This window comes from Solanum tuberosum, unplaced genomic scaffold, assembly GCF_000226075.1.
Source record: "Solanum tuberosum cultivar DM 1-3 516 R44 unplaced genomic scaffold, SolTub_3.0 scf00004, whole genome shotgun sequence".
Lineage (NCBI taxonomy): Eukaryota > Viridiplantae > Streptophyta > Magnoliopsida > Solanales > Solanaceae > Solanum > Solanum tuberosum.
In genome coordinates, this window is record NW_006238930.1 from 2,629,172 (window position 1) to 2,654,990 (window position 25,819).

Here is a 25,819-nt window from a genome sequence, read left to right on the forward strand (position 1 = left end):
TTTAGCACAAACAGATGCCTAAAACACCGCAAATCAGCCACGACAATTAAAATGGGCAGCCCCTTGATCACCAATTTCCGGAAAAATGAGACCCTTTCAACCCAAACAGATTATACCACGACGATCCTTGCGAAAAACTTTACAAGTTAGCCCCAAGAATGACTTAAAACGGACTTACGATGATCAAGATCTCACATTTCAAAATTCAATAACAAAACCATCCGGAAATCACACTGGCAGTGGCTAAAATTGATTTTTTACCTCAAACGAAGCCTCCCCTCGCGTTTCCGAGATCACCGCTAGATTCCCCTCGAAATTCTCTTGAAGTTTGCCTTTTGAATCACTTAATTTGGACTCAAAATGAAGGATTAATCTCAAGTTGAAGTTGAACAAAAAAAATGGGACGAATTTCGTTCTTAAAATCTGGAAATTTCCAGATATCACTCTTATGCCACGTGTCGTCACGTGGTTCTGCCACGTCACCGCCGCGTCAAAATTCTACAACCCTTCAAACTTAAATTTCGATGTTTCGGACTCGTTCGGAGTCGGAAAAATACAAACCTTATATGGAATCTGATTGGAAACGATATTTCGGACTCAACGGTGAAGGCGGAATTTCCATTTGGATATCGCTTCGATGAAAAGTGGGTCCCGCACCCAGTATCGTTCGAGCCAGATTCCACAACTGCCATCTAAAGCCTCGGGAAGTGAACAAAGGGTCGTTCTAGACCAAAATCGATCTTCCGAAGCTAACCTAGCTGTCAGAATTTTCATCTGAGCACGACTTCCAAGAAGGTTGACCAAAGTCAACTTTTCAAGTTATAAAAATCTCCAAAACAGAAAAACGGGCCCAAAACTCAAACGAACGACCAGGCGACCGAACAGTCAGTGTCAGCAAGTCATAAATGACTTGGGGTCGCTACAGGAATGCTCTAAACGATGAAATAAATTCTTTAATGACCTGGAGGGTCATTACACCTTATAATTGAAACATCTATTCCTACATCAAGGGCGGAATTTAATTAATGTATTCATTGACCCATGCTTAGGGTTTGGCAGAGCACAAGGATACATTGGGCGCTCCACTCTGCCCCTGCAGGTAAATATTCGTTCCCAACACATATGTTTTGATGGTTTTCATGCTTTGCTACTTCCCAGTTACCACAGTACCTTTGTAATTTCATCATTACCATGAACTGTACCATATTGTTGTCATTTTAATTTTCAGGCATTATGATGACAAAGCTGCAGAAGCGCAGCAGGGCTTCTGGAATTGTCCATGTGTACCAATGAGAGAGAGGTAAGTTGTTTTTGCTTGTGTTCATAGAATTGGTTGTATTTTGGTCATGTCATGGTTTGTTTTTTTGTTTGCTGAGAGTGAAAACAGCATCAGAAATAGGGGATCCAATAAATCGAAATCAATATACATTCTCTGTATTCTGTAATGACATTTTTCCTCCTTTCTGCCAGAGATACTTTCTTTTGGGTTTGCCTCTAACTTTTTGGTTAGATAAGGCTTCATTAAGTGTTTTACTTCGAGCTTTCAGGCCTTGAATATCTGAATAATAAATTTTTGGAATGCATGTGAGACGGTGGTCAGCAACTACAGTTATGGGTGCATGAATTTAAAGATAACTTGTCAGTTGCCCTTGTATCCTTTGGTTGTTCAACATGCTAAGATCTTAATTGTACAGAAGGGTTTGATATATTCTGGTTTCTGTTTAAATCTGCAAAGAAAATCTTGTCTGCTTGACAAGTAAAGGAAACCTTGATCGGAGAAGCCATTTAATGTTTCTAGCTCAATTACGTGTGCCATCATGTATATCTGGTCATCACCATTTTAGTCTGCATTCTCTGAATCCAAGTAATCATGGATAGTAGTATTTTATCATCTATAAAATCTCCAACATAAGCCTCCGTGTTAATCAGTTTACTTCTGAATCTTTCTTATCTTGCATTACAGGAAGGAGTGTCACTGCATGCTTTTTCTGACCCCTGATAATGATTTTGCTGGAGAAGAACAGGTAAACTAAATGCAAATATGCGAAGCTTGATTTATAGTTACCTTCTTAGATTTGAGTATTTGGTCTATAGCCCTTTTCCTCTTTTGGCTATCTGACTCCCTAAGTGTATGTTAAAAAACAAAGGATTACTATTATGTGCTGTCAGTGCCTAGTGTGTGTTTTGCACTTATATCTGCTACTAAGGCGAGTCTTCTGCCTTTTATTTCACAGACAATTTCTATGGAGGAGATTAAGGAAACAACAGCCAACATGTGATGCTCGGACATCTTATACATGCTATGAACATTACGTTTTTGTTGTACATGTATGTTTGAGTTGTAGATGAAGAGCAACAATCAAAGTTCTGATGTGGCATGTTGCTGAAACCCCATCCATTACATTGTTGTGATTCTGATCTCGTCAAATGAGCTTGGGTGGGTGAATACCAGAGTGCAATTATGCTAACTGTTGTGTGATGCATCTAGATTGTACGAGTCAGTAATAGGGGATTTTGGGTAGCTTCAGCTAATGCAAATCCTGATTTTGTATAAAACGGGAATCAATTTCCAATAGCTGCTTTGTGAAGTTCAATCCCAGGCGCCTGACGTGTTAATAATGAAATGGAGACATCTCACCTTCGCAATGTAAGCCGTTTTATATGCAACAGCGTCTGTCAATGTGTCATTGGCTCTTATATGCGCTGACACATTGGCGCTAACATGGGCTACAATTTTACCGGTTTGCACTCGGCAAATGTATCCCAAATGCGAGGCTAGGGAGTAGGGAGAGAAGTTTTGTGTAATTCATTTTTAAGTTTGTTTGACTTTCTGATGGGAAAAAAGAGACCAATTATTAGGTAAAAAGTTGACACCAAGTAAGAGGGAAAATAAGGTACAATCATGATAAAATTTAGGATCCATTTAAAAGGAAAAATCGGGATCAACGAAATGAGCTTCACAAAATGGAAACCTTTCTTGTACATTTTACTTGAGAGAATGAGAGTGATGAAAGTTGTTTCATCTAGTCAAGATACTTCCGGAGTACTGTCACCCTGAGGATCAAATATTTGCATTTGAAAGTTAAAAATACTTTTCACAGTTGTAAATATGACTTTTTCATTTTGTTGAGGTTTGGATATACTATCATTTATAAGGAAGTTAGAGAGAAGTAGAGATCGTCTTGAAGTAACAATTTATAGCAAACATTAAGGACTAATTTTTGGAAGAAAAAAAAAACTTGAGCCAATTCCACGAGCTATGCTTGTCTGTATTAACGAGAGTTTGATATTGACCCTTACCTTATGAATTAATCATCAAAGAAGCTACAAAAGAGGAGTGCTATGCTTGTCTGTATTAATGAGGGTTTGACATTGACCCCTACCTTATGAATTACTAACTTTCAAAAAAATTACAAAAGAAAGAGAGCCCGTGATCAAGAATAAATGTTAAAAGGCCAATATAGTCATAAGGGACCATCTGGATTATTTCTATCTGAAATTATACCCAAAATCTAACTGCTTTTGGATCAAAATGGAGTAAAGAACATAGAGATAAGTGGGAGTAGGAGTTGAAATTGTAAATACTAGCACAATATTGCCAAGTATGACTGTTAAGAGAAAATGCTTAAAGTAGTCCCTTTATTTTTGGGCTGAGATTTAAAAGGAAAAATAATCTAAATACACATCTTATTTTACCATAATCTCTAAAATTTCCTACCATTTAAAAATAAAATAAAAATCCCTTCTCGAATAAATCACACTCCTCTTGTTGATACATCCCTATCCCTTCTCAGATACATCACTCCCTTCTCTGATACATCGCTTGCCTATGTATCGGGATGTCTGTTGATGTATCCGGAGGTCCTATTTCCTCTCTGATACATCCCTCCCCTCGCGGATACATCCCTCACCTATGTATCCGGATGTCCAATGATGTATTCGGAAGTCCAGTGATGTATCAGGAATTCCAATAATGTAACCAAAATCCATAAATTTTAAGAAATTTTTATAATTGAAAAAGAGTAGGAAAATAATGTAATTAGCTCTTAACACTATGAGATTTATGTAAATTCCGAAAAACATCCTTGTTCTTCATAGAGTATTAATAGTCTCTCATGTTTGCAATATTGATGCATTTTTTGTCCTCTTCCAAACTTTGCCTTTTTTAATTATTGGTTTTGTCAACAATTTAGCGTAAGAAATTTTCAATCATCGTCCTTTTTATTTAGTAAAAACAGTAACTCATATGAAAAAAATGTGAGAAGAATAATGTTTCTTATTTTGTTCAATTCAAGCATCGTTGCAGCTAAATCAAGAACCCACATCTGTCTTTTCGACTATTTCTTGCACTTCCTAGATATTATATTGTTGCTCGAAAAGTAATAACATGAATCTCGTACAAGTATGATAAATAGTTGAGTTCCAAAGTTCATAGATAGTGAATAAAAAAATTAAAAGTGTTGTAGCACAAGAAGGTCGAGCCAAACACTTTAGATTGGAGCAAGAACGCACACATAAAAATTAGGTATATTGAACAAACTTGTAGTAGTTTCTATGTTTTATCAATTTCATTGTTGATATTGGTGCCTGTTCGATCATAGATCAGTTCACATTTATCTTATTTGTACGAATAAAGAATACTCTTCTTTGTATGCATGTTTGAATCTAATCTGATTAAGAATTTATTTAGTAGAAATCACATATAAGGGGAGAAAGAACAAACAAACGTAAAATAAAGGACTATTAGTGCTGAAAGTGAAAAAAAAATATGGATGTCTTTGAATCTAAACCAAAAGATAAGTTTTCTCTCGGCGCAAGTGAAGAATACGGATGACGTGTCATGGACTAGTAGACAAAATAAATGGGGAAAAAGAGGAAGGACAATTCTTATAGCGACCTTGCTAAGTCTGGAGTCAAGACATATGGAGTATAACCAGGTAGGTATCTCATTCTCTTTCACCTCCGATTCTAGGGTTCCTTCGTTTTTATTGACTATCGATTGTTTCACTGTAATCCTTTCAGATTTAGCTGTGCATAAGTTTGGACCATCTCAAATGGCAAGGCCTCAGGTCACCATCACTTTGGGCCGCTCTGGTCAAGTAAGCTTTCTATGCTGTTTTGTATCTCTCTTAATGGATTTCAGTTTCGCTTTTCTTTTACATTCCGTGAATCTGTTTAGGAGGTTACTTACTTTGTTGCTTTTGAGGGTTCAATTTTCCTAAATTGCATATTTTTTGGGATTGTTAAACTTGTAGAAGGTGGTTAAGCGATCATCAGCTTCTCAGGGTAATGGTTTCAGTCAACAGTCATCGTCAAGAGGCAAAAGGTCATTAGGAGAGACCTATAGGACTGACTCTGAGGATCCTACCAAATCCCTTCGTAAACGGTAAAATCTTTTGTTTGTTGTTCTGGTAGAGCTAATGTAGGCTGTATCTAATTTATTGTTTTCAGAATAATGGAAGGGATAGATAAAACTATCAATGTTAGAGTGGTAGTTGTGATTTTATTTGATAGTGGAAGTTTTGCTATTGATTTTGCAAGTGTGCGAGGGGATAAAGATGCAGGAGGTTCCAGATATGGCAGACAGAATGGTATTATCTGAAATATTTGTCATTTACATGTTTTATTTTTTGGATGATTCCAGTTTCCTGTGTCGTTCTTTGGTCTAGCATATTACCTCATGTTTGGTACTGTTACTGTAATGTAAAGGTGCACGCATTGGGAAAAATGACCTCCGACTGAAACTAACGCACAGAAGAAGGCAAAGGGAAATTCTTCTGCAGATTGAAGAAAGAAAAAGGGAGCAGCATAAGAGGATGACAAGAAGTGTTCAATCTGCAGAACAATCTCACAGGAGGCTTGTCACCAGCAGCCAACCGTCGTCAGGAGCTAGCGAATTGCTTCAGATAGAGGCAATTAGATCCTCCTATACATCACAAACTGCTGGTGGTGTTAGACCAAGATCCCCTTATAGACTTGCAAACGATTCTAAAGAACTCTCTTCTTCAAGGAATATCACTGCAGCTCAGCATGTACCATCAGTAAGGCCAGCTGAAGCTTCAAGAATGGTTCATATGGCGGGAAATGACCTCATCGACTCTTCTCAGCTAAAAGTCCTTACCCCTGTGACCATGAGGTCACCACTGGCTGCCAGGAATCCATTGACAGGTCTTCCCTCTGCAAATGGAAGCATGCTACAAAGCCCATATCCTGTACGAACCTACTGATTATTTATCTTACTGATTTTCTATCTTGAATCATTGTTGGTAGAATGCTAGTCTTATCTTGAACTGGATAACTGAGGTAGGAATTTTATGTGATATTCAAGATCATGAGCTCAGCTGTAACCTCTTTAGTTGTCCTTCTGGGGAACAACACAGACAGTGTTACATAAATTAGCAGATCAGTTTTTACTTGAGATCGTTTTTCTGGCTCTAATCCACCCTGACATGCTTCCTGCTATTTTTTGTCGAGCCAAATTGTTGCCTATATTTTCTCTGTATGCTGGAATTTAGCACTGCTTATATTTAAAATAATGGATTGCTGATGGAAGTTAAATTACTATGGCATTGTTTGACCATGTTCAAGAATGCCTTGGTTGCTAATGCTTATTGGAAATTTCTTTTGTCTGTGTTGTTTTACTATTATCTGTGTGATTTTCCAACAATTTTTTCTATTTCTCCTTCCTGCAACATAGCATTCTTTGCATTCCTTTTCCTGGTATTGAAATTTCAGTGAGTTATATTGAAAACTTCTTAGTTTATTCATATGTCAATATTTCTGCATTGCTTGTCAACAAAGTCCAAATTAGTTGTTAGTTCTCACAATTAATGTCTTTCTCATAACACCATCTTTTCTTAGCTACTGTGGATTTTTGTCTCATTTCCCTTTATGGCTGGTATGAAGGAGAAGGGAAGAAATATTTGTAAATGGACAGAATTTATATGAATATCTTAAACATTGTTCTATCTGGTGTTGTACAGGATCAACCTCCTGTGACCGTAGCCAGTCTATTAAATTCGCTCGGTTTGGGGAAGTACGCTATCCACTTTCAAGCCGAGGAGGTGAATAGTACTATTGTTAATTGATGAATCACGTGTTTTAGTTTTTTTTATCATTTCTTTGTTATTACATTATCTCAGCATTATGAACATTCTAAATATCAATACTGGTACTGTGGCTGAAAAAGTTTCAAGGCTGAACTAGATTTCACTGCAAAGAGTAACAAGGTCATGGCATTACGTTGTTTCATGTTGGATAGACAACCTTCTCGTCTTCATAATAAAAGGATTATTTTTTTATGAGGAGCAAGTTAAAATGGTACTTAATATTCTGCATTAAATCTTTTCTCCTGGTTTATTTGATTCCTATTGCACACATATATACAGTTAGCAGGCTGCTCATTATTTAGAGAAGTATCTTCTGTTATGTGATGCGATGACGGAGCCAGGAATTCAAAAGAAAGTTCTTTTGCCAAAGAGATTCAACAACTAAAATATATACACAAAAATAAATTTTCCCTATCTACGTAGTGTAGTTTTTCAACGAAGGGGGTTCAATTGATTCCCCTCGCACCCCTTTGGCTCCGCCCCTGATGTGATGATTATGTTACGTGACAAATCTTCTAATAGTTGGTTAGATTTATGTATTCGAACCCAAATCAATCTTTAAAGTTTCTTCGTTTGTCTGTATCACATATTATTTATTAGGTCACATGTTACTTATCCCATGACATTTCCTATTTAGTCCATTTGATCTACCTCTTTGTCTGTCCTCCCAACTAATGAACTTGTTAATAGATGCATTACGGGCCTTTCAAATTCTTTATATAAATGTCTTTTGTTATTTATAATGCTTCCTGAGAGGTATTATTTGTCACATTGAGGCCCTTCAACCCTTCTGTTGTCCTCCCTTTCTAACCATGTGCTCATCTTGGACTTCTAATCTGAGATTATTACTTGTGTAAAGGATAGTGGCCTCACTGCTGTTCACAAATTGAAAGTTGCACCATTGGCCCATAACATTCTCAATCATCCTCTATTTTCCCCATCCATGTCCTTTGTGACACGGTTCGACTGAATAATCAGTCCATCTCTTTTATCTGTTTGTTCACGTGCCTCACTTAATGTTTTTGTTTTAGTGATTTAGTATACTTTGCCAAGAACTTGAGAGATCCTAGTTCAACTCCTTTCTTTTAGTGATGTGATGCCTGTTTTACCCATTTCAGGTAGACATGGCTGCACTGAAGCAAATGGGGGACCGTGACCTGAAGGAACTAGGGATACCAATGGTACGTGTTGTTTCAGTCACCTTATTTGGAAAATCACGCTTCGCAAATTCTACTGCAAGTTCATATATGTTAATTTTGCTATGCATGGTGACACCTATTCACTTCCCTGAAAATAAAGGGATATTATCTCGTTGGGGTGGGAAGAAGGCTAAGCTTCTCGATTATACTGAACTGTTGGATAGTTGCTACACTTTTCCTATTTTAGCCTCTAATTGTTGTTGCATTCTGGGGATTTGCAGGGACCCAGGAAGAAGATTCTACTGGCTATGCTTTCCCAAACTAGAAGGCCTGTGTAATATGGTAGTTTTATGTGTTCAATGCAATGCTCCTCTATTGTTTTTAAGCTGAAGTTATCAAACTGGCTGTTCTTGGGAAATGTATATAAAGGGTAGCGGTAAAATGCTCGAGTATTGGAAGAATGTTTGTTGTATAAAAGACAGTATATAACAGTGAAATTATCTCTTTCGTTTAAATGTTTGTTGTATAAAAGACGGTATATAACAGTGAAATTATCTCTTTCGTTTTTGGGGCGAGGCTGATATTTTTGTGAATTTATTTTAGAGAAGAACTGTTCAACATGAGAAGCGGTTTGGAGTAGTTATTCCTATAGAGAAGATTACTGAATTAAGTGTACATTGATATGATTCCGAAGTGGTATGTCGTTCTTAAACTCAGTGTTTTATCATACTAATTGAAAGGGAGGGAGTGCCATCCATACTAATTGAAAATATAACAACATTGTTTTCGTACATAAATAATGTAATTACAAAAGACAAATGAACAGTAATGTGCTCTGAAACGATCAACAAGCTTTAACAGAAGGGTTAGCAGGGGTTGAAGATGAGGCACGACTTCTATTCCCACAATCTTTGCCATTCCTTGCAAGCAAAGCAGTCAAAAACTTGTTATTGGCTTCCTTAACCAACGGCTGTGATGATGAAGAAGTGCGGTTACAGGGGTGATCAGCAGGAAACCTGTGTCTGAGGCAAACTTGAATCCGGCAAGTCTTGCAAGTGCTAGTGTTGGAGAAGGTCAAAATCCCCTTGCATCTCTTGACAGGGCAGGTAGGTTTCTTCTTCTTCTTAGGGTCACAATCCCCAGATTCCTCGTGTTTTCGTAATATTGCTTTATGGTCTTCAACCTGACAGCCGGTAGTTTCAATGGACATAGAACAAATTTCGCAAACCAAAACCATTCGGCTGTTAAAGTCGGATTTTGGGCATTCATGAGACTTGCATGATCTATGTTCCACACAAAATACCTGCACAGAGGATGTTTGAATCACAATAATATTATCAAAACAACTTTTTCTTTGAATATTTCATACAGTGGTGTATGTTGAAGCTCTAATGACAAATTTTGTATTGAGTAAAGCAAAATCGTAAAGTGAAGGTGGAAGGGTAAAAGTGGCAAACCTTTTGACAGGCATGGCAGGTAAAAGGGAGAAAATCGAGTTGATGACAATCAGATAGTTGGCAATGTCTTCCTAAATCTGGATAAGCTTCTGTTCCTCCTTCCATTTTTCTTCTTTCGTGTGTTTTTGTTCTTGTAGTTGCCTGGAATGGAGCTTTCATGGCTATATATAAGAGTTAATAGGATTTTAGGATGCTTGGCTTGGGCAATAAGCCAGAACAATTTACAGGTCGGCGCTCCTAAGGAAGACGTGGCATACGCGCTTTCGTCATCAATCGGATCAATGTGAGTGACCCAGTACGATCCAGAAAGTTCATGGCTTGCTGCATACTCTGGGGGGGCCCCAAGCCTCAACTTCGGGCTGAAAGCCTTCTGGACCTGAACTTGCACAAGAAAGAAAACATGGAACCCAACTGTATCCATTCAAGGCCCAATAATGGCACAAACTTTTCGTCTTCGGCTATGACAATATTCATGTTTTATATGATAAAGTTACTACCCCGTTTAATAAGGTAGAAATTATTAATCAAACAAGATATTTTCTATGAAAATGAGAAAGAAAAATAACCTACTTTACTTTCTTTACTGTTATCTTTTAACTTTTTATTGCATATTCCTTACACTAACACATTACTGTTGATTTTTACTACTATGAATTTATGTGGATGAATTCTAAAAGAATTGAACGAGGAGTCGTAGGAGGTGAATCACATTAACCAATCAAATACTACCAAAAATATTTTTCACAAAAAATAACTTTCGTCATATAAACACAATAATTTGTTGGCAAAAGGTTTTGCATTATCAATCAATGCATACAGTAATTTCGAAGTCCAACTTTCTTGCTGAATTCACCAATTCCAAGGTTTGTCATACACTTGTAGGCTAATAGTGCAAAATTTTCATACTAATGTATTTTAACACATGCTCTAATTATTGTGTTCTTCACTTCTAATTAATAAATCAAGAGACAGGAATCAGGATGCACATGCAATCATGCATGAGACATCATTGGAAAAAATTCATGGGATTTATCAACCATAATAGCAATAGAGAAGTGGAGTGACTATGAAACATCATTGGTCAAATTTATGTCATTAATTTATCAACAATAAAAAAAAAAACAATTCAATGGAAGAGCGCAAAAAAAAAAGAGGGTAACATTTGACTTGACAAAATTCACATCCTTCTTGGTCGTAAAGTCAATTATAGCTCTTCCATACCAATAAATAAATAAAGTCCCTTGCCCATTTGTAAAGTGGAAATTCCTTTGCTTTTATAAAGTTTCTTCTAAAGCATAAATGCTCTCTCGTATATTATTTATAATGTTATATCTATATCTACTTTAATTTTTAGCTTGGTGTTAAGGACCACAACACCCATAATAAAAAAGAAATACTATTAATCGTCAAATATTATGATATTCGGATATGGTAGATCAGATTAATATTACTAATAAATATTTTGTTCCAGATGTCGAGCCTAAATTAGTTATTATTACCTTTAATCAAAATAAATTGGTAGGCAAGTAATTATTATATATTTCATGAAGCAAATGCGAGCCAGTTAAGGCTAATAAATTATCAAGTACAAGCAACGTGCTTAAAGTTTTATAGATGTACTTATTACTAGCTCTATAGTATAACAAATCTTTATTGCATGAGTATTAATTAAGCAAATAGATTTTCAAGGAATAATGTAATTTTTAACAAAATTTTGCAAGCTGAGGGAATGAAATTTTGTCTCTTTACATGCTTCTTGATAATTATATCACGCCATGAATTGATTTTTTATACTGATATTAATTTCACAATTTTATTTTTTTAATATGAAATCAGAGTTAAATTCATCTTTATTATTAGTCTATGCAATATCAGATCTTATTGTATTAGGTTATTCATGCTTCATATATCTCAGTTCTTGAGCATGCAAAGGATGTTAAAAATGTTCTGTATTTATAGTTTAGTACGACTATTTTATTAGATTTATTTTGTTAAATACTCCATTCGTTTATATTTACTTGTCACTTAACTTGACACATTCATTAAGAAAAGAAGTATAGATATAAGTATTTTACCATATTATCCCTATTAATTGATGTGTAGTATTAGATTTTGAAAAATATTTTGGAGAATAAGTATTTAATACTAAGGGTAAAATATGGAAAAAAAATTGTATTTTCTTAATATGTCAAAAATGACAAGTAAAAATTAAAATCTATTTTATGAATAAGTGACCGAATGGAGATAAATTTAAGGTTCATTTTCTTAATATAGTTTATAGTCATACTTTTCTCGAGAAGCCAACACAAAAATCTAATCCCACAATAAAGTGTCAATTTTCAACCAATATTTCAGTTGGAACCAATTAATTGGCGATTGAATAATACAGATACTGGTGGTTTGAAAAAGGTTAATGTCCCACAATTATTATGAAAATGAATTGTCATTTGTCGTGGTAGAATAGATTAATTGAGTAACTAGTAAAGAATTTTGTAAATATGATACACGACAAAGTCAAAAAGGATATCTCTATTTGAGTGGTTGTTATGTTAACTGATTGAACATTTTGCTTTTCAAAATTAGGGAGGACTATTTTGTGACATTACTACGTGAATATATTAGAAGCAAATTAAAGACAAAAGGGTTAAGGACCATCCAGAATTTATGGACTTTAATTGCTAATAATTGTGGGATGACATAATTAATGAGACTTTAAGAAGGCTTTTTCCTTGATGGAGACTTTACTCAGAAAATTAATTTTGAAGATTAATCAAAAGGACTAGTGATACAATTGGGAGAAAAGAAAGTTTGTTTCATGAGGTAGGTTTTTTTGATACATAATAATAATATATATAATATTGGTGAAAAAGTTATTAAATTCTCTATGTATATGTTATATAATTGGTTCTCATATTCCAAAGACTACAAATGTAATAAAAACATTCATTTGATAAAGAATCCTCCTAAAATGATTACTTATTTCATAATTGTTGAGAACGAATTAAATCAAATAGTTTTATTTCTTAATTTTTTTTTAAAAAATAATTACTACTACCTTCGTCTACTTGTAATTCTTATATTTTTTTTAGAGTCAAACGATAAATACTTCGACTAACATTTTACAATATATTTTTTCATCATATTGATATGCAAAATATTGCAATTTATACTACTTTTCATATAGTTTCTTGATTATCTAAATTTTTTGTTTAAAATATTAATTTAATGTAATCTAATTTCACTTTAAAAATTAATCAAATTAATTTTTAAAAAACGCAACATGACAATTAAAAATAAACTAAGGAAGTATTTGGTAAATGCTAATAATAAAAAAGAAAAAGAAGAAAAATGATGAGACTACCACGAGTGTTGTTTCTTCTTGGAGGTTTCACTCAACTTGCAAGGGTGTCATATCACTGCTTTTTTTTGCCAACACTTTTTAGACTTTTAATATCATAAAGTTTAATTGCTGTTTTTTCTATGAAAGCAACAACTTCATGTGCTATCTTTAATCATCAAGAATTAACCAAAAAAAAAGTCATAAAGACACCAATATCTCTCTTTCATTCTCATGTCTTTGCAGTTTGCACCAATTGCATTACCTCTCACTCATAAAATAATTGCTCTTAATTACTCCTTCTTGGGAACTTTTCAAATACTCCCTCTATCCCTAATTACTTGTTCACTTTTAAATTGAAATATCTATTAAGAAAACAATTAGTAACATAGTGAGTTTACTATTTTATCCCTATTAGTTATGAAGTGCATGAATTAAAAATTTAAGATTTTCAAGAAGTTCAATCTTTTTCAAAGTAATTAATTGAAGGTATAATAGATAAAAAATTATTGTTCTTTCTTGATTTGTTAAAATGGACAAGTAATTAAAGACAATTAAAAAAGAAAAAATTGACAAGTAATTAGAGACAGATGAAGTAATTTCACTTATAATCATTCATTATTTCAAAAATAAATTTTTATTTTTATTTTTTACTTTTAGCATTTAAAGAAAAATATTTTTTTCATGTTATATCCTTAATATGAATTACTTATTTTTCGTGACGATTAAAATAAAATAAAAAAAGTTCAAAAAGTTACTTTTGTTCATAGTTTTTTTTTCTTCATATTTTGTCAACGTTTAATTTGCTTCTCCTCCATCACATTAGTTCTTAAAAGCTACTTATTCATTACTGTTTTTTTTTTAGTTTCTCAAAATTGAAGTGTAAATTACAAGTTAGAGTCCATGTTATATTTATAACTTAAAAGAGTCCATGTTATATCATGAATCCCTGGTCATTATACAGTCCTTTAAGTTTGCGTTTAACTTTATTTTAACTTACTCCCTCTGTCCTAAGTACTTGTTCACTTTTGAATTGACACATATATTAAGAAATCAATTAATGATATAGTGAGTTTATCAATTTACCCCTATTAATTATGAAGTGGATGAAAAATTCTGCATTTTTCAAAGTAATTAGTCATTTAATTGAGAGTATAATAGGTAAATTTTTTTTATCATTTCTTAATTTGTCAAAATGAACAAGTAATTAGGGATAACTATAAAAGAAAAAATGGACAAGTAATTAGGGACAGAGGGAGTAATAACTAAAAAAGAAACTTATCTTCAAACTTAAGGCACTATTTAAGTAATTGAGGTCATTATATTTATATCGCAGCCAGATTAAATTTAACATTCAAAAGTCTCATATTGAAAACAAGCCCTTATTTTATACCCTTTTTATTAAAGATAAGTAGTATTTACCCTCCAATAATCATCCTGCTTAAAAACTCAATTGCACTATGTTCCAAATCCTAAATCTTAATAGGAGCAATTTGAGTTAAAACAAAAATGGTTGAAAAAAAAAATATGAATACAGAGCTCTCAGGTACTGAATCCTCCCAATTTCTGTTTCACTATCAGCTTCCTCTCTCCAAATCTCAGTCTGTCATAATGTTTGCTTTCAACAACTGTCCCTGAAGTTGTACACTTTTGCTTCATCTCCTCAACTTGCTCAAAATTGAATTTTGAAACCTTTTCCATAAACCCAAACATTTGTTTTCATTCATATTTGAGCCTCAAAGATTGAATCTTGAAACTTTTTTTCATTGAAATGGGTACTAGCAAGCAAAGATGGAGAATTTCATTTCACAAGTCTCCATCAAAGCAACCTCCTATTCCTATAGAATTTGTCTGTCCTATTTCTGGTTCTCTCATGGCTGACCCTGTAATCGTTTCTTCTGGCCATACTTTTGAGCGTCATTGTGTTCATGCCTGCAAATCACTTTCTTTTACCCCTGTTCTCCCTGATGGCTCTATACCCGATTTCTCCACCGTTATCCCTAACTTGGCTCTCAAGTCTACAATCCTCAATTTTTGCCGTTCTTCTTTTCTTGACCCACCAAAACCCATCAATTTCCTCACAGCTGAAAATCTCGTTTTCACTTTGAAGGCCACCCGAAACCCCCAAAACCTCGCTAAAGATACTGCAAGATTTAATGGCGTCCGGGTTATTCAGTCGGAAACTGAGTTGAACCGGGTACCGAGTCACATATCAACGAGTTCAGAGGAATCTGTGACCCCTAGAAGTGGACCCACTTATTACTCTTCGTCGTCGGCCTCTGACGTTGAAACCCTAAACCCGAATTCCATTGAAGAAGATGAACTACTTGTGAAATTGAAGAGTTCCCAAATATCTGAACAAGAAGAAGCTGTCATCTCGTTTCGAAAATTGACCCGAACCCGTGAAGAAACCCGGTTCCAGTTATGCACTCCTCGTATACTGTCAGCTCTGCGTGTACTCATCACTTCAAGGTATGTTTCTGTACAAGTAAATTCAGTAGCGGCATTGGTAAATTTGTCGTTAGAGAATCGAAACAAGGTGAAAATTTTACGGTCTGGAATTGTTCCGTCTTTGATTGACGTGTTGAAAAGTGGATTCCAAGAATCACAGGAACATGTTGCTGGTGCACTTTTCAGTTTAGCGTTAGATGATCAGAATAAAACTGCAATTGGGGTATTAGGAGCTCTGCCTCCACTTCTTCATGCCCTTCGCTCCGAATCGGAACGAACTAGGCATGATTCGGCTCTCGCTCTATACCATCTTTCTTTAGTTCAAAGTAACAGGGCTAAATTGGTGAAACTTGGGGCGGTTCAGGCTTTACTAGGCATGGTTAAAACGGGTCATATGATGGGTCGGATTCTGTTGATACTTTGTAACCTGGCAGCGAGTTCTGAAGGGAGAGCAGCAATGCTTGATGGGGGTGCAGTGGAGTGTTTTGTATGTATGTTGAGAAAGGGGGAGTTTGATTCAGAGTCGACTCGTGAGAATTGTCTTGCTGCATTGTATGGACTTAGTCATGGTGGGCTTAGGTTTAAAGGGTTGGCAAAAGAGGCTGCTGCAGAGGAGCTGTTGATACAAATTGAGGAAATGGGAAGTGAAAGGGCCAAAGACAAAGTTAGAAAGATATTGGAGGTTTTGAGGCAGAAGGATGAAGAGGAGGAGGAAGTTGATTGGGAGAAGTTGCTTAATTCGGATGATGATATCAGTCAAGCACGGATAAGTTCTTCATAGCTCTTGTTTGTTTCTGTTTCTTCATTATATGCTATTTCATTCCTTTTTCTGAGAAATGGCTTGTAATTAGGCGCGGTGTTCTCTTTGCATAGCTGCTGATAGCATGATTTTGATTTTGGTTTTCCTCGTCGTGTCTTCTGAGATCATGTGACAGTTGACTGGGTAAATAATGTTGGAAGTGTAAAGAAAAGATTCTGAACAGTGTGTTTTTGTTTTTGGAAAAAAAGAGGTTGTCTTTAACATGAACTCATTGTCTCCTAATACTCTTCAAGCAATGCTATTCTCACTTTCTTGTGTGCCTGAGGTTTATCTATGAACTGTCCGTGGCATACACCAGCCGCTGTCTAGTAATTTGGGATTTATGTTTGAGTTGATTGATTGATGCAACTGCGGAGGTTGTGAGAGAATTGTCATTCTCATGTTTCTTTAAGGTCTGCATTACAATAGACGTTGCTGCAGAGAGGATGTAATGATCTCCAGAGTAATTGTTTGTCATCTTGGTGCTCAAACAGTAAAAGCAAGAACGAAGAGAGTGTACCATTCGCACAATCTTTACTCTGATGTGTGGTGCTACTGGGAAGGTCACAATTTCTGCACTAACATTTTTAGTTTTTACACTGGGACTTTAGTGCTTGAGCAATAGTTACAATTGCTCAAGCATTTCTACACTGGGATAAGTTAATGTATAACTTCTGAACCCTGCTTAGCCCTTCCATTCTCTTTTATTTCCTTAATGCTGACTAAGAAAATAAATTAGTTATGTATCCTAATTTGTTACTCCATTTTTACTTGTCCAACTTAGAAATTCAGGAGATACTTTATCATTTTATACCTATTCTACTTTATTATTAAGTATTATTCATTTTTTCATACTATTTAATTTACTTGACTTATATTAATTAGGGTAATATAGTAAAATCAATGTTTAGTATTGTAATTTCATGAAGATGCCGTAGTCAAAGTATTTCTTGATTTTCAGTGTCATTACAAAAGTTTTAATGATGATTGATGGGAGCAGAACCCAGACAACAGGGCGGAGATGGCGGAAACGTAACTCAATTAAATGGCAATTCTGAATTTCTCATTCATTTATGCTCATCTTATAGTCAGCATAATCAGGACATTTAAATATATAATACCTTCTTCTATTTGTTTTGAAGTAGCATACATAATGTTCTTGCCAATGAAGACGAACGACGAATAGAGTCAAATTTGAACAGATCAAACGAGTCGTGACCCAATCCATTCAGAGTTGCGTTTTAGTTCAACATGAGTTTTGAGTTGAGATTGATCAAATTCATAACTTCAACACGCGTAAAAAGACTCAACATCTCATCCATTTTTATTTTGCTATTCGAAAAGAAAAACAGTTAAAAGCAATGCATCTTTCTTAAGTCATTATTGAATCAACACCAAAATTTATTTGATTTGGACACCTCTACAAGAATCAATTCCAAACGCGTTATGTATCTCAGTTATTGCTCATTTAGTTAGTGGCATGATACCAGGTGAACTTGAGTTGGCAATTCCCCTGTAATCACTCTAATAAAGGAGACATCGACCGGAAAACACGATTCCACCTTTTCCAACACTTGCTCTCAAACCATAAAGCAACAAAACAATCCAGCAATCAAACATTTTAAACTAAAAAGGAAACATTTTCAACACCAGTTCCAAAAGGAAACTGGAAATATTTCAAACTAGCTGCAAAGGGAAGAAAAAGTTGCAAACTTTATTTACGGTTTCATTTCTTATTGAATCAAATTCGATGAACAAACAGCCTCTTAGATGCATCTCAACACACACTAATCACAAGTAGTAGTAGTAGTAGTTCTAAAACAGAACTGAAGCAGAGCAAAAGAAGAGCTTTCTAATCTAAATAAATGGTAGTAAAAAACATGGTGTATACATATTATAAGTTTTACTTTCATCTTGTAAGTGATTAAATCCAACAAAATTAGAACGTACAGTAACATAATCAACACTCCTCAAGTAGTTTAATTGTTGAAAGCATCACATCTGTGCCTGATCTCACCTCTTCTCCCAATTTTAACACCATGATCGCTTAGCTTCTGCATTGCTGAAGCAAACGCCTTAAAGAATGCATCTTGATCTCTAATATACTCTTCAACATGAACTCTTGTCGTCGGATCTGAAAACAGACCCCGGTCCGAAGACAACAGACCCAAACCCTTAGGTAAGTTCTGGTAATACTTGTTGTCGAACTTATTCGGACTCATTACATCGTTAAAAACTGACAATGTTGGATCTTTTTGGAAATTATTACAAGCATTTCTCAAAGCTTGAGCAAATCTGGGGTTGTAAGAAGGATCATATTGCGAAGTTTTGTTGTAATTGTAAAGATTTGAGCTGAACTCTTTACAATGTGAAAACCCAATTGTGTGAGCACCGGATAATGCTACCATTTCCTGTACCGAAAACCCTCTTGACCCGAAAATGTTAATGATTTGATCCATCGTCATTGTGGGTCGGGGCAGATTTCCTTCAACCAACGAAGCTTTTGAAATAAAAGAATCTTTACGGCCCAAATTAACTGGATAAAACGGGCCTCCGGTTTGAACAACGAGATTCCGGGTAGCGACGGCGAGAATGTCGGAGCAAGAGACAACTCCGGGGCAAGCAAGTTCAAGCGCCGTTTTGGCGCGTACGACTACATCGAACCCATCGCCGGGGAGTGAAAGGTTGATTTCAGCGTCACGTTCAGCTTTGTTGAAAGGAGTGGAGGAGACGAGGACGGAGGCGTCGCAGCCACCGACGAAGCAGTCGTGGAAGAAGAGGCGGAGGGTGGCGGCGGCGGTAGTAGGTGAAGTGATCTGTTTGTTTGTAGTGGTTTCTTGCATAATTTGTTCAAATCTTGGACATGATCTCCGGTAATAAGCAGTATTTAGCGGCGAATGGTACTGTGATAAAGAAGGAGTTAAGAAGACAGAGAAGAAAAGAAAAAGCAGAAGAGTTAAACCCATTTGCTCTGTGTTTTTGCTAAGCTATTTTTCAGCTCAGTCTTAGTGTTTGGATTTAGAAAAAAATGGCTACAAAAAGGAGAGGGAAATAGGTAAGATGTGGGGATGGGAAATAGCTGGAGGGCTTCAATGGGGTCTTCATATTTCTCACTTCTCTTCATTCAATGATTTTATTTTTTTTAATTTTATTTAATGAAACATGTTCTACTCTCATTTTCTTCCACAAGTCCAAGTGCTTTTCTGTTTACAACTCATTATATTTTCTTCTTTTAGGTATATTCAAAAACAGCGCACACAGTAAATATTCATTCATTCTAATTCATATTATCTTGAGTTTGAGCTTTGAAAATATAATTACTATCAGATATTAAACATGATATTAGAGCTCTGAAAATATGAGTGAAAATTAAAAGAAAAGACACTGTTTATTTTATTTATGATCGTTGACGGATAAATAGAAAAAATCACCTAGTAATTTTTATTTCCACTGGACGTGACATCAGGCGTAGATATTTAATGTTGTTAGTAGAATAAACCTCACTCTAGTGGACTAAGTATAATATTTCTATGAGTATTGAGGTAAATAAAATTAAGCTCCAAAGTTTTCTATAAAGTTTCCTAAATAAGGAGAAAGAAAGAAAATGATAACATAAAATGAAAGGATATTCTTGTATGTGAATGAGGCAAAAAGGAATATAGATAAAGGAAAGGAAATTGGTAAAGTAATTTTAAGTTGAGGTTTAAGCATATTCAAATGTCATATCATTAAACAGAAATATGAAATAAAAAAATACTTTAAAAAATGAAAGAGAAGACATTGTCACATGAAATGTGAAATTTAGCAAGAGAATCCTATGAGTTGCACGAACCACCAATCACGGGATGGGTCCACATGTAAAAACCCGGTACTCTGAATTGACCCGTCGGTGCTCTTACTGCATTTTGGGTTTAGTTTTTTTTTGGACTGGATGACATGGCAATTATCAAGGACCAACTAATACAATAAAGCAATTAAAAAATTCTTAATAATTCTACCACAAGATTACCCATTAACATCTTATCCCTACTATAAAGTAAAGTATATCATAGTAGTAAATTTTTAAAGTGTAGTGCAGTGGAAGGAGTTGTGTCTTTCTTAAGTAGATATCTTAAGTTTGAATCTTGGATATAGAAAAATTTATGGTAGAAAGTGATACTCCATAATGGAGCCCTATTCAGCGTGAATTTGAAAGAGTTAGCTCTAATGCGAGTGCTGAACATCAAAAAACGAAATAAAAAATAAATAGGATGAGAGCAAACGAGATCCAACCATCTGAGGGTTTAATGTGAGGGGTAGGGATACGTGTCATTAGCAGGATGTAATCCAAAGGGTTAAGCTCTAATTAAAGTTGGTAAACATGTGATTTGTGACTTTCGAGTTGTACTATATTTCAGAATTTTGTTGAAAAGAACATCAAATTAATTCATTCTTTTATTAAAGCAAAGCAAATACGGGACAGAGTATACATAGGAGAAATTAAGGACGGAGTCTGCGCCGTATGTGTCGCCCTTAATCACATGCTGCTTCTATTATTTTCTCTGCTTTAATTATTCAACCTTCTTAATCATTCCAACATATATATCATTGATAATATAAAAAATATTTTTTTTTCGTCTATTTTAAATAATATAATTTTTCAGCAAAAACATGTCACTCACTTATAATAGTGGTGTGATGGATATAATCTTTCACGTTAATTAGGTTTTCTTGATTCTAACACTAAGAATAAGTCTATTTAAATAAAAAATGTTTTCTCCTTTAATAAGTCTTATAGAGTCACCTCTATCTTAATTGGGGAATTTTTTGAAAAATCGTAATTTTGTTTTGTCCTCCCAATTTAAAGTTAGGACCCCTATTATTGTGGTTTAAATTAATGATTGCGGGGTAGGATTCATTAAAAGCAATTCATATCACCGAATTAGTGGCTCTTGCTAGTAGGCACTGCCTAAAAAGAATGTGCTACTTTATTATTATTATTACAGATTAATTCCGCTCATAAGCTTCAACTTATTCATAGCTTATTTAAATGACCTATTATTGAACCTTATTTCTTCTTTTTTCTTAATTGCTATTAATCTTAATCTACTAATGTGGCACTTGTTTGAAATTAAGGACAAAAAGGAGAGGAAATGGAAAAAAATAATAATACTATTACATGGAGAAAAACACAGCTTCTTTTCAATACTTCTAACCATTAGAAATTGTAATTTTACCAATTCTTTTTGCCTATACATATGTAGTTTCAAAAAATGTAAGGTTTTTTAAAAAAAAAAACTTCTCCATTCAATTTATGTGAGGGCGGATTTAGTAGCCTCATTTGAAGGTAAAATAAAAGGTTTAAAATTAGATTATTGTTAAATATAAAAATATATCATTTAAAAAAAATTAATTAAAAAAAATATCACATAAATTAAAACGGAGAAAATAACGTCAAAGGGATAACAGACAAGAGTGTTGGGGATAGGACGATAGGGAAATGAAGAGGCTGGTCCCATTGCCATGAGAGAATGAAACGTCCATTTCCGCGGTGACAGTTATCTCACAGCTCATGCACGGTTTTCTCTTATTGACAGCTATATAACGTAATAGTCGAATTCAAAATTTAAAATTTATGATTTTTAATGCAATTTAAATAATATATAATAATAATAATTAAATTCATAGTTACATATAAATCTACATAGTAATTTTCAATACATATATATGATTGGAATAAAAGCTATTGAATTCATCCGAATGGAATACTTGTAAATCAGCCTCTGACACCTCTTGTTTGTTTCATTGTCTTAATTCAAAATATTTTCCTTTTCTTAAATAAGTTCAGATTCCTTTCTGTTTGAGTCCTTTTTTTAACCACACCAAAAGCCATTATACAAGTACATTATAGTATATCTTGTAGCAGGGATTTTTCTAACTTAGGTAAAGGAGAGTGAAAAACTATGGCTTGCTTTTCCCACAGGTGCAAGCAGATTGCATGTAGCAGCAGAGATACCATATAGCAAGAGGTCAATTTTATTTCTTTTGAGAGTTTTGATTTTTGTAGTTCCAAAATTATTATTCAAGTACATGTGACATATTGCTATCTTAATTGGTAAAAAGAATTGAGTACAGGCCTAATGATAGAATCCATTTATTGTCTGTCACATCTTTTATTTCTTTTAATAAATTTTAGAAGGGAATAAATTTACATGGAGGATCAGGGACTGTAAGCCTTAGCATCCCCACTTCAAAATTGATGGCTTAGTCTAACTGAACATAAATTCCAATTTCTTCTAGCTGTAAACTCATCTCCACTCTGGAATCACTCAGCTCTGATTCCAGAGTTTCCAAACTGATTCAGGTTTCTCAAAACAAGGATTCTCATTCTATGCACGGCAGAAATGTACCATATGGCTTGTAAATATACAAGAGAAACAGAATCAGCAAATGCGCCATTAGATTGATTATCTACGGACTGAAAATTAGTTTGAGACTGTATAAACACGAATTCCATGTTTGACATTTTGATATGACTTGTTGGAAACCATTGCCACCAAGAGCAGCGAACCAAAAGTGAAGCAGGGAAACTTGGCTCCGGGCTCCCTAAGCCTAAATTAAAACATCAAAATAAAGGCATCACAAAAAGAAATCCCTACTGGTCCAATTGAATTTCAAGTTCACTATCTGCTAAAGTCGATAGATATTTTTCCGGATTTCTGTACCACCTTAGCACAATCAACTATTCCATCGGTGACTTGTTACATTCCACCAGCACCCAATAAAAAGTAACTCACCAGGGACAAACAGGAAGAAATCACTCAATGTTTGTTTACTCCTATGAGAATTGAACATGGGACCTCATAGGTTTGATCCCACTTCAGTGAATATTAGGCCACACCCTTGGGTGCTTGTCAACTCCCGATAGAGTCAGTGTTGGAGATGCATTACTTTTGTTTTGTCTTCAACTATAAACTCGGAATATCATAATGATCTTACTCTTCAGGTTAACTAGTATAAACAAGAACCATTTTTCATGAAAAAAGAGAAGCTCACAGTTTGATCTTGACTCTCCAAACACTGTCGGGCCGAATACGACACATAGTTAGCAGGGAAGAGTTTGTTGACATAAGACCTATTACTAAACAACACACACGGTAGAGAAAGCTAAAGAACATGAAATTGAAACTAAAATGCCCCCCAATTATGCAGACAGAAGAGAGCAGGGGTACCTCTTGTTTGAGGGAAGAGAAGTTATCCAATAGTGAGGCAAAAAGAGAAACCACTGCTTTGTGCAAGGAGACGTAATATCAAGCTGCAGATGCTAAACCTTTATTAGCAACTCAAAACAGCTAACACCACATCAATCTTCACTGTCAGAGCTGGCCTCATCAGAACTATAATCACTACTATCATCATCAATATCAAGCTGCACATGTCGAACTTGTATTGGTTCGGGCATTCTTGAAAGTCCTGGAGGAGGTACTGGTCGTGCAGGTGCCTCCTCGACCTTTTGAGGTGGACGAGAATCCACTGGAGGAAGAGCAATTGGATCACCAGGCTTCCACCCAGGTGGAGGAAGAGGGAGATCAGTGGGCAACTCAACAGGCATACCAGGTTTCCAACCAGATGGCACTACAATATTTGGAGGGACGAGGCCCTGAATTGATGATAGATTGGCAAGTGCGTTACTTTCTGCCGGAGGTTCAATGAGTGGCTCCAAAATATTCTCCTTGCCTTCATCTGTTTTAGGTAAACCAACATCAAGATCAGCAAAAATATATAACTGAGATGCACGCAATTGCTCATCCTGTGGAGCCGGTGGGAGAGCTCCCCGGAGAGGAGCCTGTCCACCACCGAATTCAGGTGGTGCAAAAGTAGTGTAACTTATCCTATGAGCATATGACAAAATGTCAGATAGTTTCAATTGAGTCGCCACAGATGTTACTGAAGATTCTTCGGTATCGTTTTCCAACTTGGCCCGTTTGGGACGACGATAGTCAGCGTAATCATCCACAAGATTGTCAAGAACACGCTCAGCTCCTTTGAGTTTGTTGGCAAAGGCAAGAATTGCAGAATCATTTGACCTAATTTCACGGGTGACTTTTTGCTTCTCATCTTGAAGATCAAGTATTTCTTGTAGTTCAGCAACTGCTTCAAACAGTTGTGTCTGAAGAGAAGTAAACACTGAGAGGATTTCTTTTGAGGATGATGGGCTGGAATCTTGTGGAATTGGTGATGTAGAAGGCAGAAATGAAGGGAAAGAGCCACGAAAAGCACTAAGCCAATGGGACCGGTTAGTTGAGACTTCAAAGAGCCTTGAACCAAGAGATGCCATTTGAATGAGAAGAGACTGAGCTCTAGAGAGAGGTGGGAGAAGAGGAAGGAGCGTTGATGAGGTGGTAGTGGTAGTTAATATATTTGCCTGTTGATTGGGTTGAGACACTTGCGAGGAGAACTTAGGAGGAGGAGCTGTGTTTTGTAGAGAAGGTGAACTGGGAGTTGGCAGGCCTAGCCGTGCCGGCGATTGCAAAAGTTGGTGCTGAACATTTTGTAACATCTTCAAAGACCACGATTGAAAAACTAGAAAAGGTAAAAAGAAAAAAATCAATAAACAACATTAGCAATGAATCACAATATTACTAAACTATGGAAAGAAAAGCATCCATTTGTTGCTCCTCCAATCCGAGAGAAAGTTAGAGATGGAAAAGCATACACACACATGTGAAAGAGGAGAAAAGATTTCCAAAATTCAAACTTTAAAGTTAATGGACACTGAACTTGTAATTTTTCAGTATCAACATTCAATTTCCTAGAAACAAGCATTAGATTCAATGTATGGAATCTGAAAATTTTACAAATTACAATGAGTATTTATCTTTACCATCAAATCACAAATTACTTGTTGCCCTAAAACCAATATAGATTAATGCCCATCAAAACAATAATTAAGGTATTTCAAAGGCAAATAAAATAAGTGATAACCTTATAGATCTTTAATAAAACTACATAAACCCCCAAAAAACAACCACGGGAAGCAAAATGCAGAAAACATCGCATGACCCACCAAATTTGAGACTAAACTGAAACGAATTGAGATAAGAAACTAAAAATTTCCTGATTTTTCAAACTGGAAACAGTGGGAAAATAGGGTTAAAGTAAAAGGAAGGAGAAAAATAATAGGGCGTATACCTTTCGTTAGTTGAAGAAAATGGAGGAATCAGCTTCAGATTTTTCTGCAGAGGAGAGAGAGATCTGAAGGACGGGTTGATTTGGGCGATAATATGAGTCGACTTGGAACGGGTTTAAATTGGGCCTCAAATTAGATATTTACACAAAATAGCCTTAAATCCACTATTTTATTTTTAGCCAATATACATAAATTAGCAGATGAGTGACTTTTGGCTTCGTAAACATATCTGTGTTCTTATTTTTCCTTTACCAATTGGATTGTAAGTGATTCGATGAAACTTACTTTTGGAGTAACTACGATGATCCATAATTTTGAAAAGAGTATTTGATCAAGAAATATATGACATTAATCATTA

At 35.2% G+C, this 25,819-nt stretch overlaps 6 protein-coding genes across 8 annotated transcripts in view; 3 read left to right on the forward strand and 3 right to left on the reverse strand.

Annotated features, from left to right (window-relative positions):
- Positions 1-2,624, forward strand: part of LOC102579143 (ferredoxin-thioredoxin reductase catalytic chain, chloroplastic) — a 9,811-nt gene extending 7,187 nt beyond the window's left edge. Inside the window, exons 3-6 of the mRNA XM_006338459.2 lie at positions 1,050-1,099; positions 1,229-1,300; positions 1,964-2,024; positions 2,235-2,624. Coding sequence (XP_006338521.1) covers positions 1,050-1,099; positions 1,229-1,300; positions 1,964-2,024; positions 2,235-2,279 — 228 coding nt within the window. The 3' untranslated portion in view covers positions 2,280-2,624. The remainder of the gene's footprint in view (positions 1-1,049; positions 1,100-1,228; positions 1,301-1,963; positions 2,025-2,234) is intronic.
- Positions 2,625-4,764: 2,140 nt separating this feature from the next.
- Positions 4,765-8,829, forward strand: LOC102579467 (protein bicaudal C homolog 1-like). 2 transcript variants are annotated; one of them, XM_006338461.2, is made up of 8 exons: positions 4,765-4,937; positions 5,023-5,099; positions 5,259-5,386; positions 5,542-5,591; positions 5,710-6,212; positions 6,984-7,064; positions 8,228-8,290; positions 8,530-8,829. In XM_006338461.2, the coding sequence occupies exons 2-8, from the start codon at positions 5,055-5,057 to the stop codon at positions 8,584-8,586; spliced, it is 927 nt and encodes a 308-aa protein (XP_006338523.1). In that variant the 5' UTR covers positions 4,765-4,937; positions 5,023-5,054; the 3' UTR covers positions 8,587-8,829. The 2 variants fall into 2 exon arrangements, with proteins under 2 accessions (XP_006338523.1, XP_006338522.1); XM_006338460.2 differs by having other exon boundaries at positions 4,768-4,937; positions 5,256-5,386.
- Positions 8,830-8,978: 149 nt separating this feature from the next.
- Positions 8,979-9,952, reverse strand: LOC102580001 (zinc finger AN1 domain-containing stress-associated protein 12). Its single transcript, XM_006338462.2, has 2 exons — positions 9,706-9,952; positions 8,979-9,551 (listed from the first exon to the last, which is right to left on the reverse strand). Exons 1-2 carry the CDS (start codon positions 9,862-9,864, stop codon positions 9,093-9,095), a joined length of 618 nt encoding a protein of 205 aa, XP_006338524.1. The 5' UTR covers positions 9,865-9,952; the 3' UTR covers positions 8,979-9,092.
- Positions 9,953-14,399: 4,447 nt separating this feature from the next.
- On the forward strand, positions 14,400-17,056 carry LOC102580324 (U-box domain-containing protein 40). The gene has a single exon (XM_006338463.2). The coding sequence runs from the start codon at positions 14,814-14,816 to the stop codon at positions 16,272-16,274; it is 1,461 nt and encodes a 486-aa protein (XP_006338525.1). The 5' UTR covers positions 14,400-14,813; the 3' UTR covers positions 16,275-17,056.
- A 931-nt stretch (positions 17,057-17,987) lies between these two features.
- On the reverse strand, positions 17,988-19,431 carry LOC102580657 (peroxidase 63). The gene has a single exon (XM_006338464.2). It carries the CDS (start codon positions 19,256-19,258, stop codon positions 18,272-18,274), a length of 987 nt encoding a protein of 328 aa, XP_006338526.1. The 5' UTR covers positions 19,259-19,431; the 3' UTR covers positions 17,988-18,271.
- A 3,267-nt stretch (positions 19,432-22,698) lies between these two features.
- On the reverse strand, positions 22,699-25,569 carry LOC102580997 (mediator of RNA polymerase II transcription subunit 4). 2 transcript variants are annotated; one of them, XR_001473075.1, is made up of 3 exons: positions 25,464-25,569; positions 23,504-24,854; positions 22,699-22,883 (listed from the first exon to the last, which is right to left on the reverse strand). XR_001473075.1 is itself a non-coding variant. In XM_006338465.2 (2 exons), the coding sequence occupies exon 2, from the start codon at positions 24,829-24,831 to the stop codon at positions 23,635-23,637; it is 1,197 nt and encodes a 398-aa protein (XP_006338527.1). In that variant the 5' UTR covers positions 24,832-24,854; positions 25,464-25,569; the 3' UTR covers positions 22,715-23,634. The 2 variants fall into 2 exon arrangements, 1 of the variants encoding a protein (XP_006338527.1); XM_006338465.2 differs by having other exon boundaries at positions 22,715-24,854.
- Between the last annotated feature and the right edge of the window lie 250 nt (positions 25,570-25,819).

Coding starts and splice junctions, on each gene's coding strand:
- LOC102579467 (XM_006338460.2), top strand. CDS start 5,055: ATGGCAAGGCCTCAGGTCACCATCACTTTGGGCCGCTCTGGTCAA. Junction 5,387..5,541: donor ACCAAATCCCTTCGTAAACG/GTAAAATCTTTT, acceptor TGATTTTGCAAG/TGTGCGAGGGGATAAAGATG. Junction 7,065..8,227: donor TCCACTTTCAAGCCGAGGAG/GTGAATAGTACT, acceptor TACCCATTTCAG/GTAGACATGGCTGCACTGAA.
- LOC102580001 (XM_006338462.2), bottom strand. CDS start 9,864: ATGAAAGCTCCATTCCAGGCAACTACAAGAACAAAAACACACGAAAGA. Junction 9,552..9,705: donor CCTGCCATGCCTGTCAAAAG/GTTTGCCACTTT, acceptor TCCTCTGTGCAG/GTATTTTGTGTGGAACATAG.
- LOC102580324 (XM_006338463.2), top strand. CDS start 14,814: ATGGGTACTAGCAAGCAAAGATGGAGAATTTCATTTCACAAGTCTCCA.
- LOC102580657 (XM_006338464.2), bottom strand. CDS start 19,258: ATGGGTTTAACTCTTCTGCTTTTTCTTTTCTTCTCTGTCTTCTTAACT.
- LOC102580997 (XM_006338465.2), bottom strand. CDS start 24,831: ATGTTACAAAATGTTCAGCACCAACTTTTGCAATCGCCGGCACGGCTA.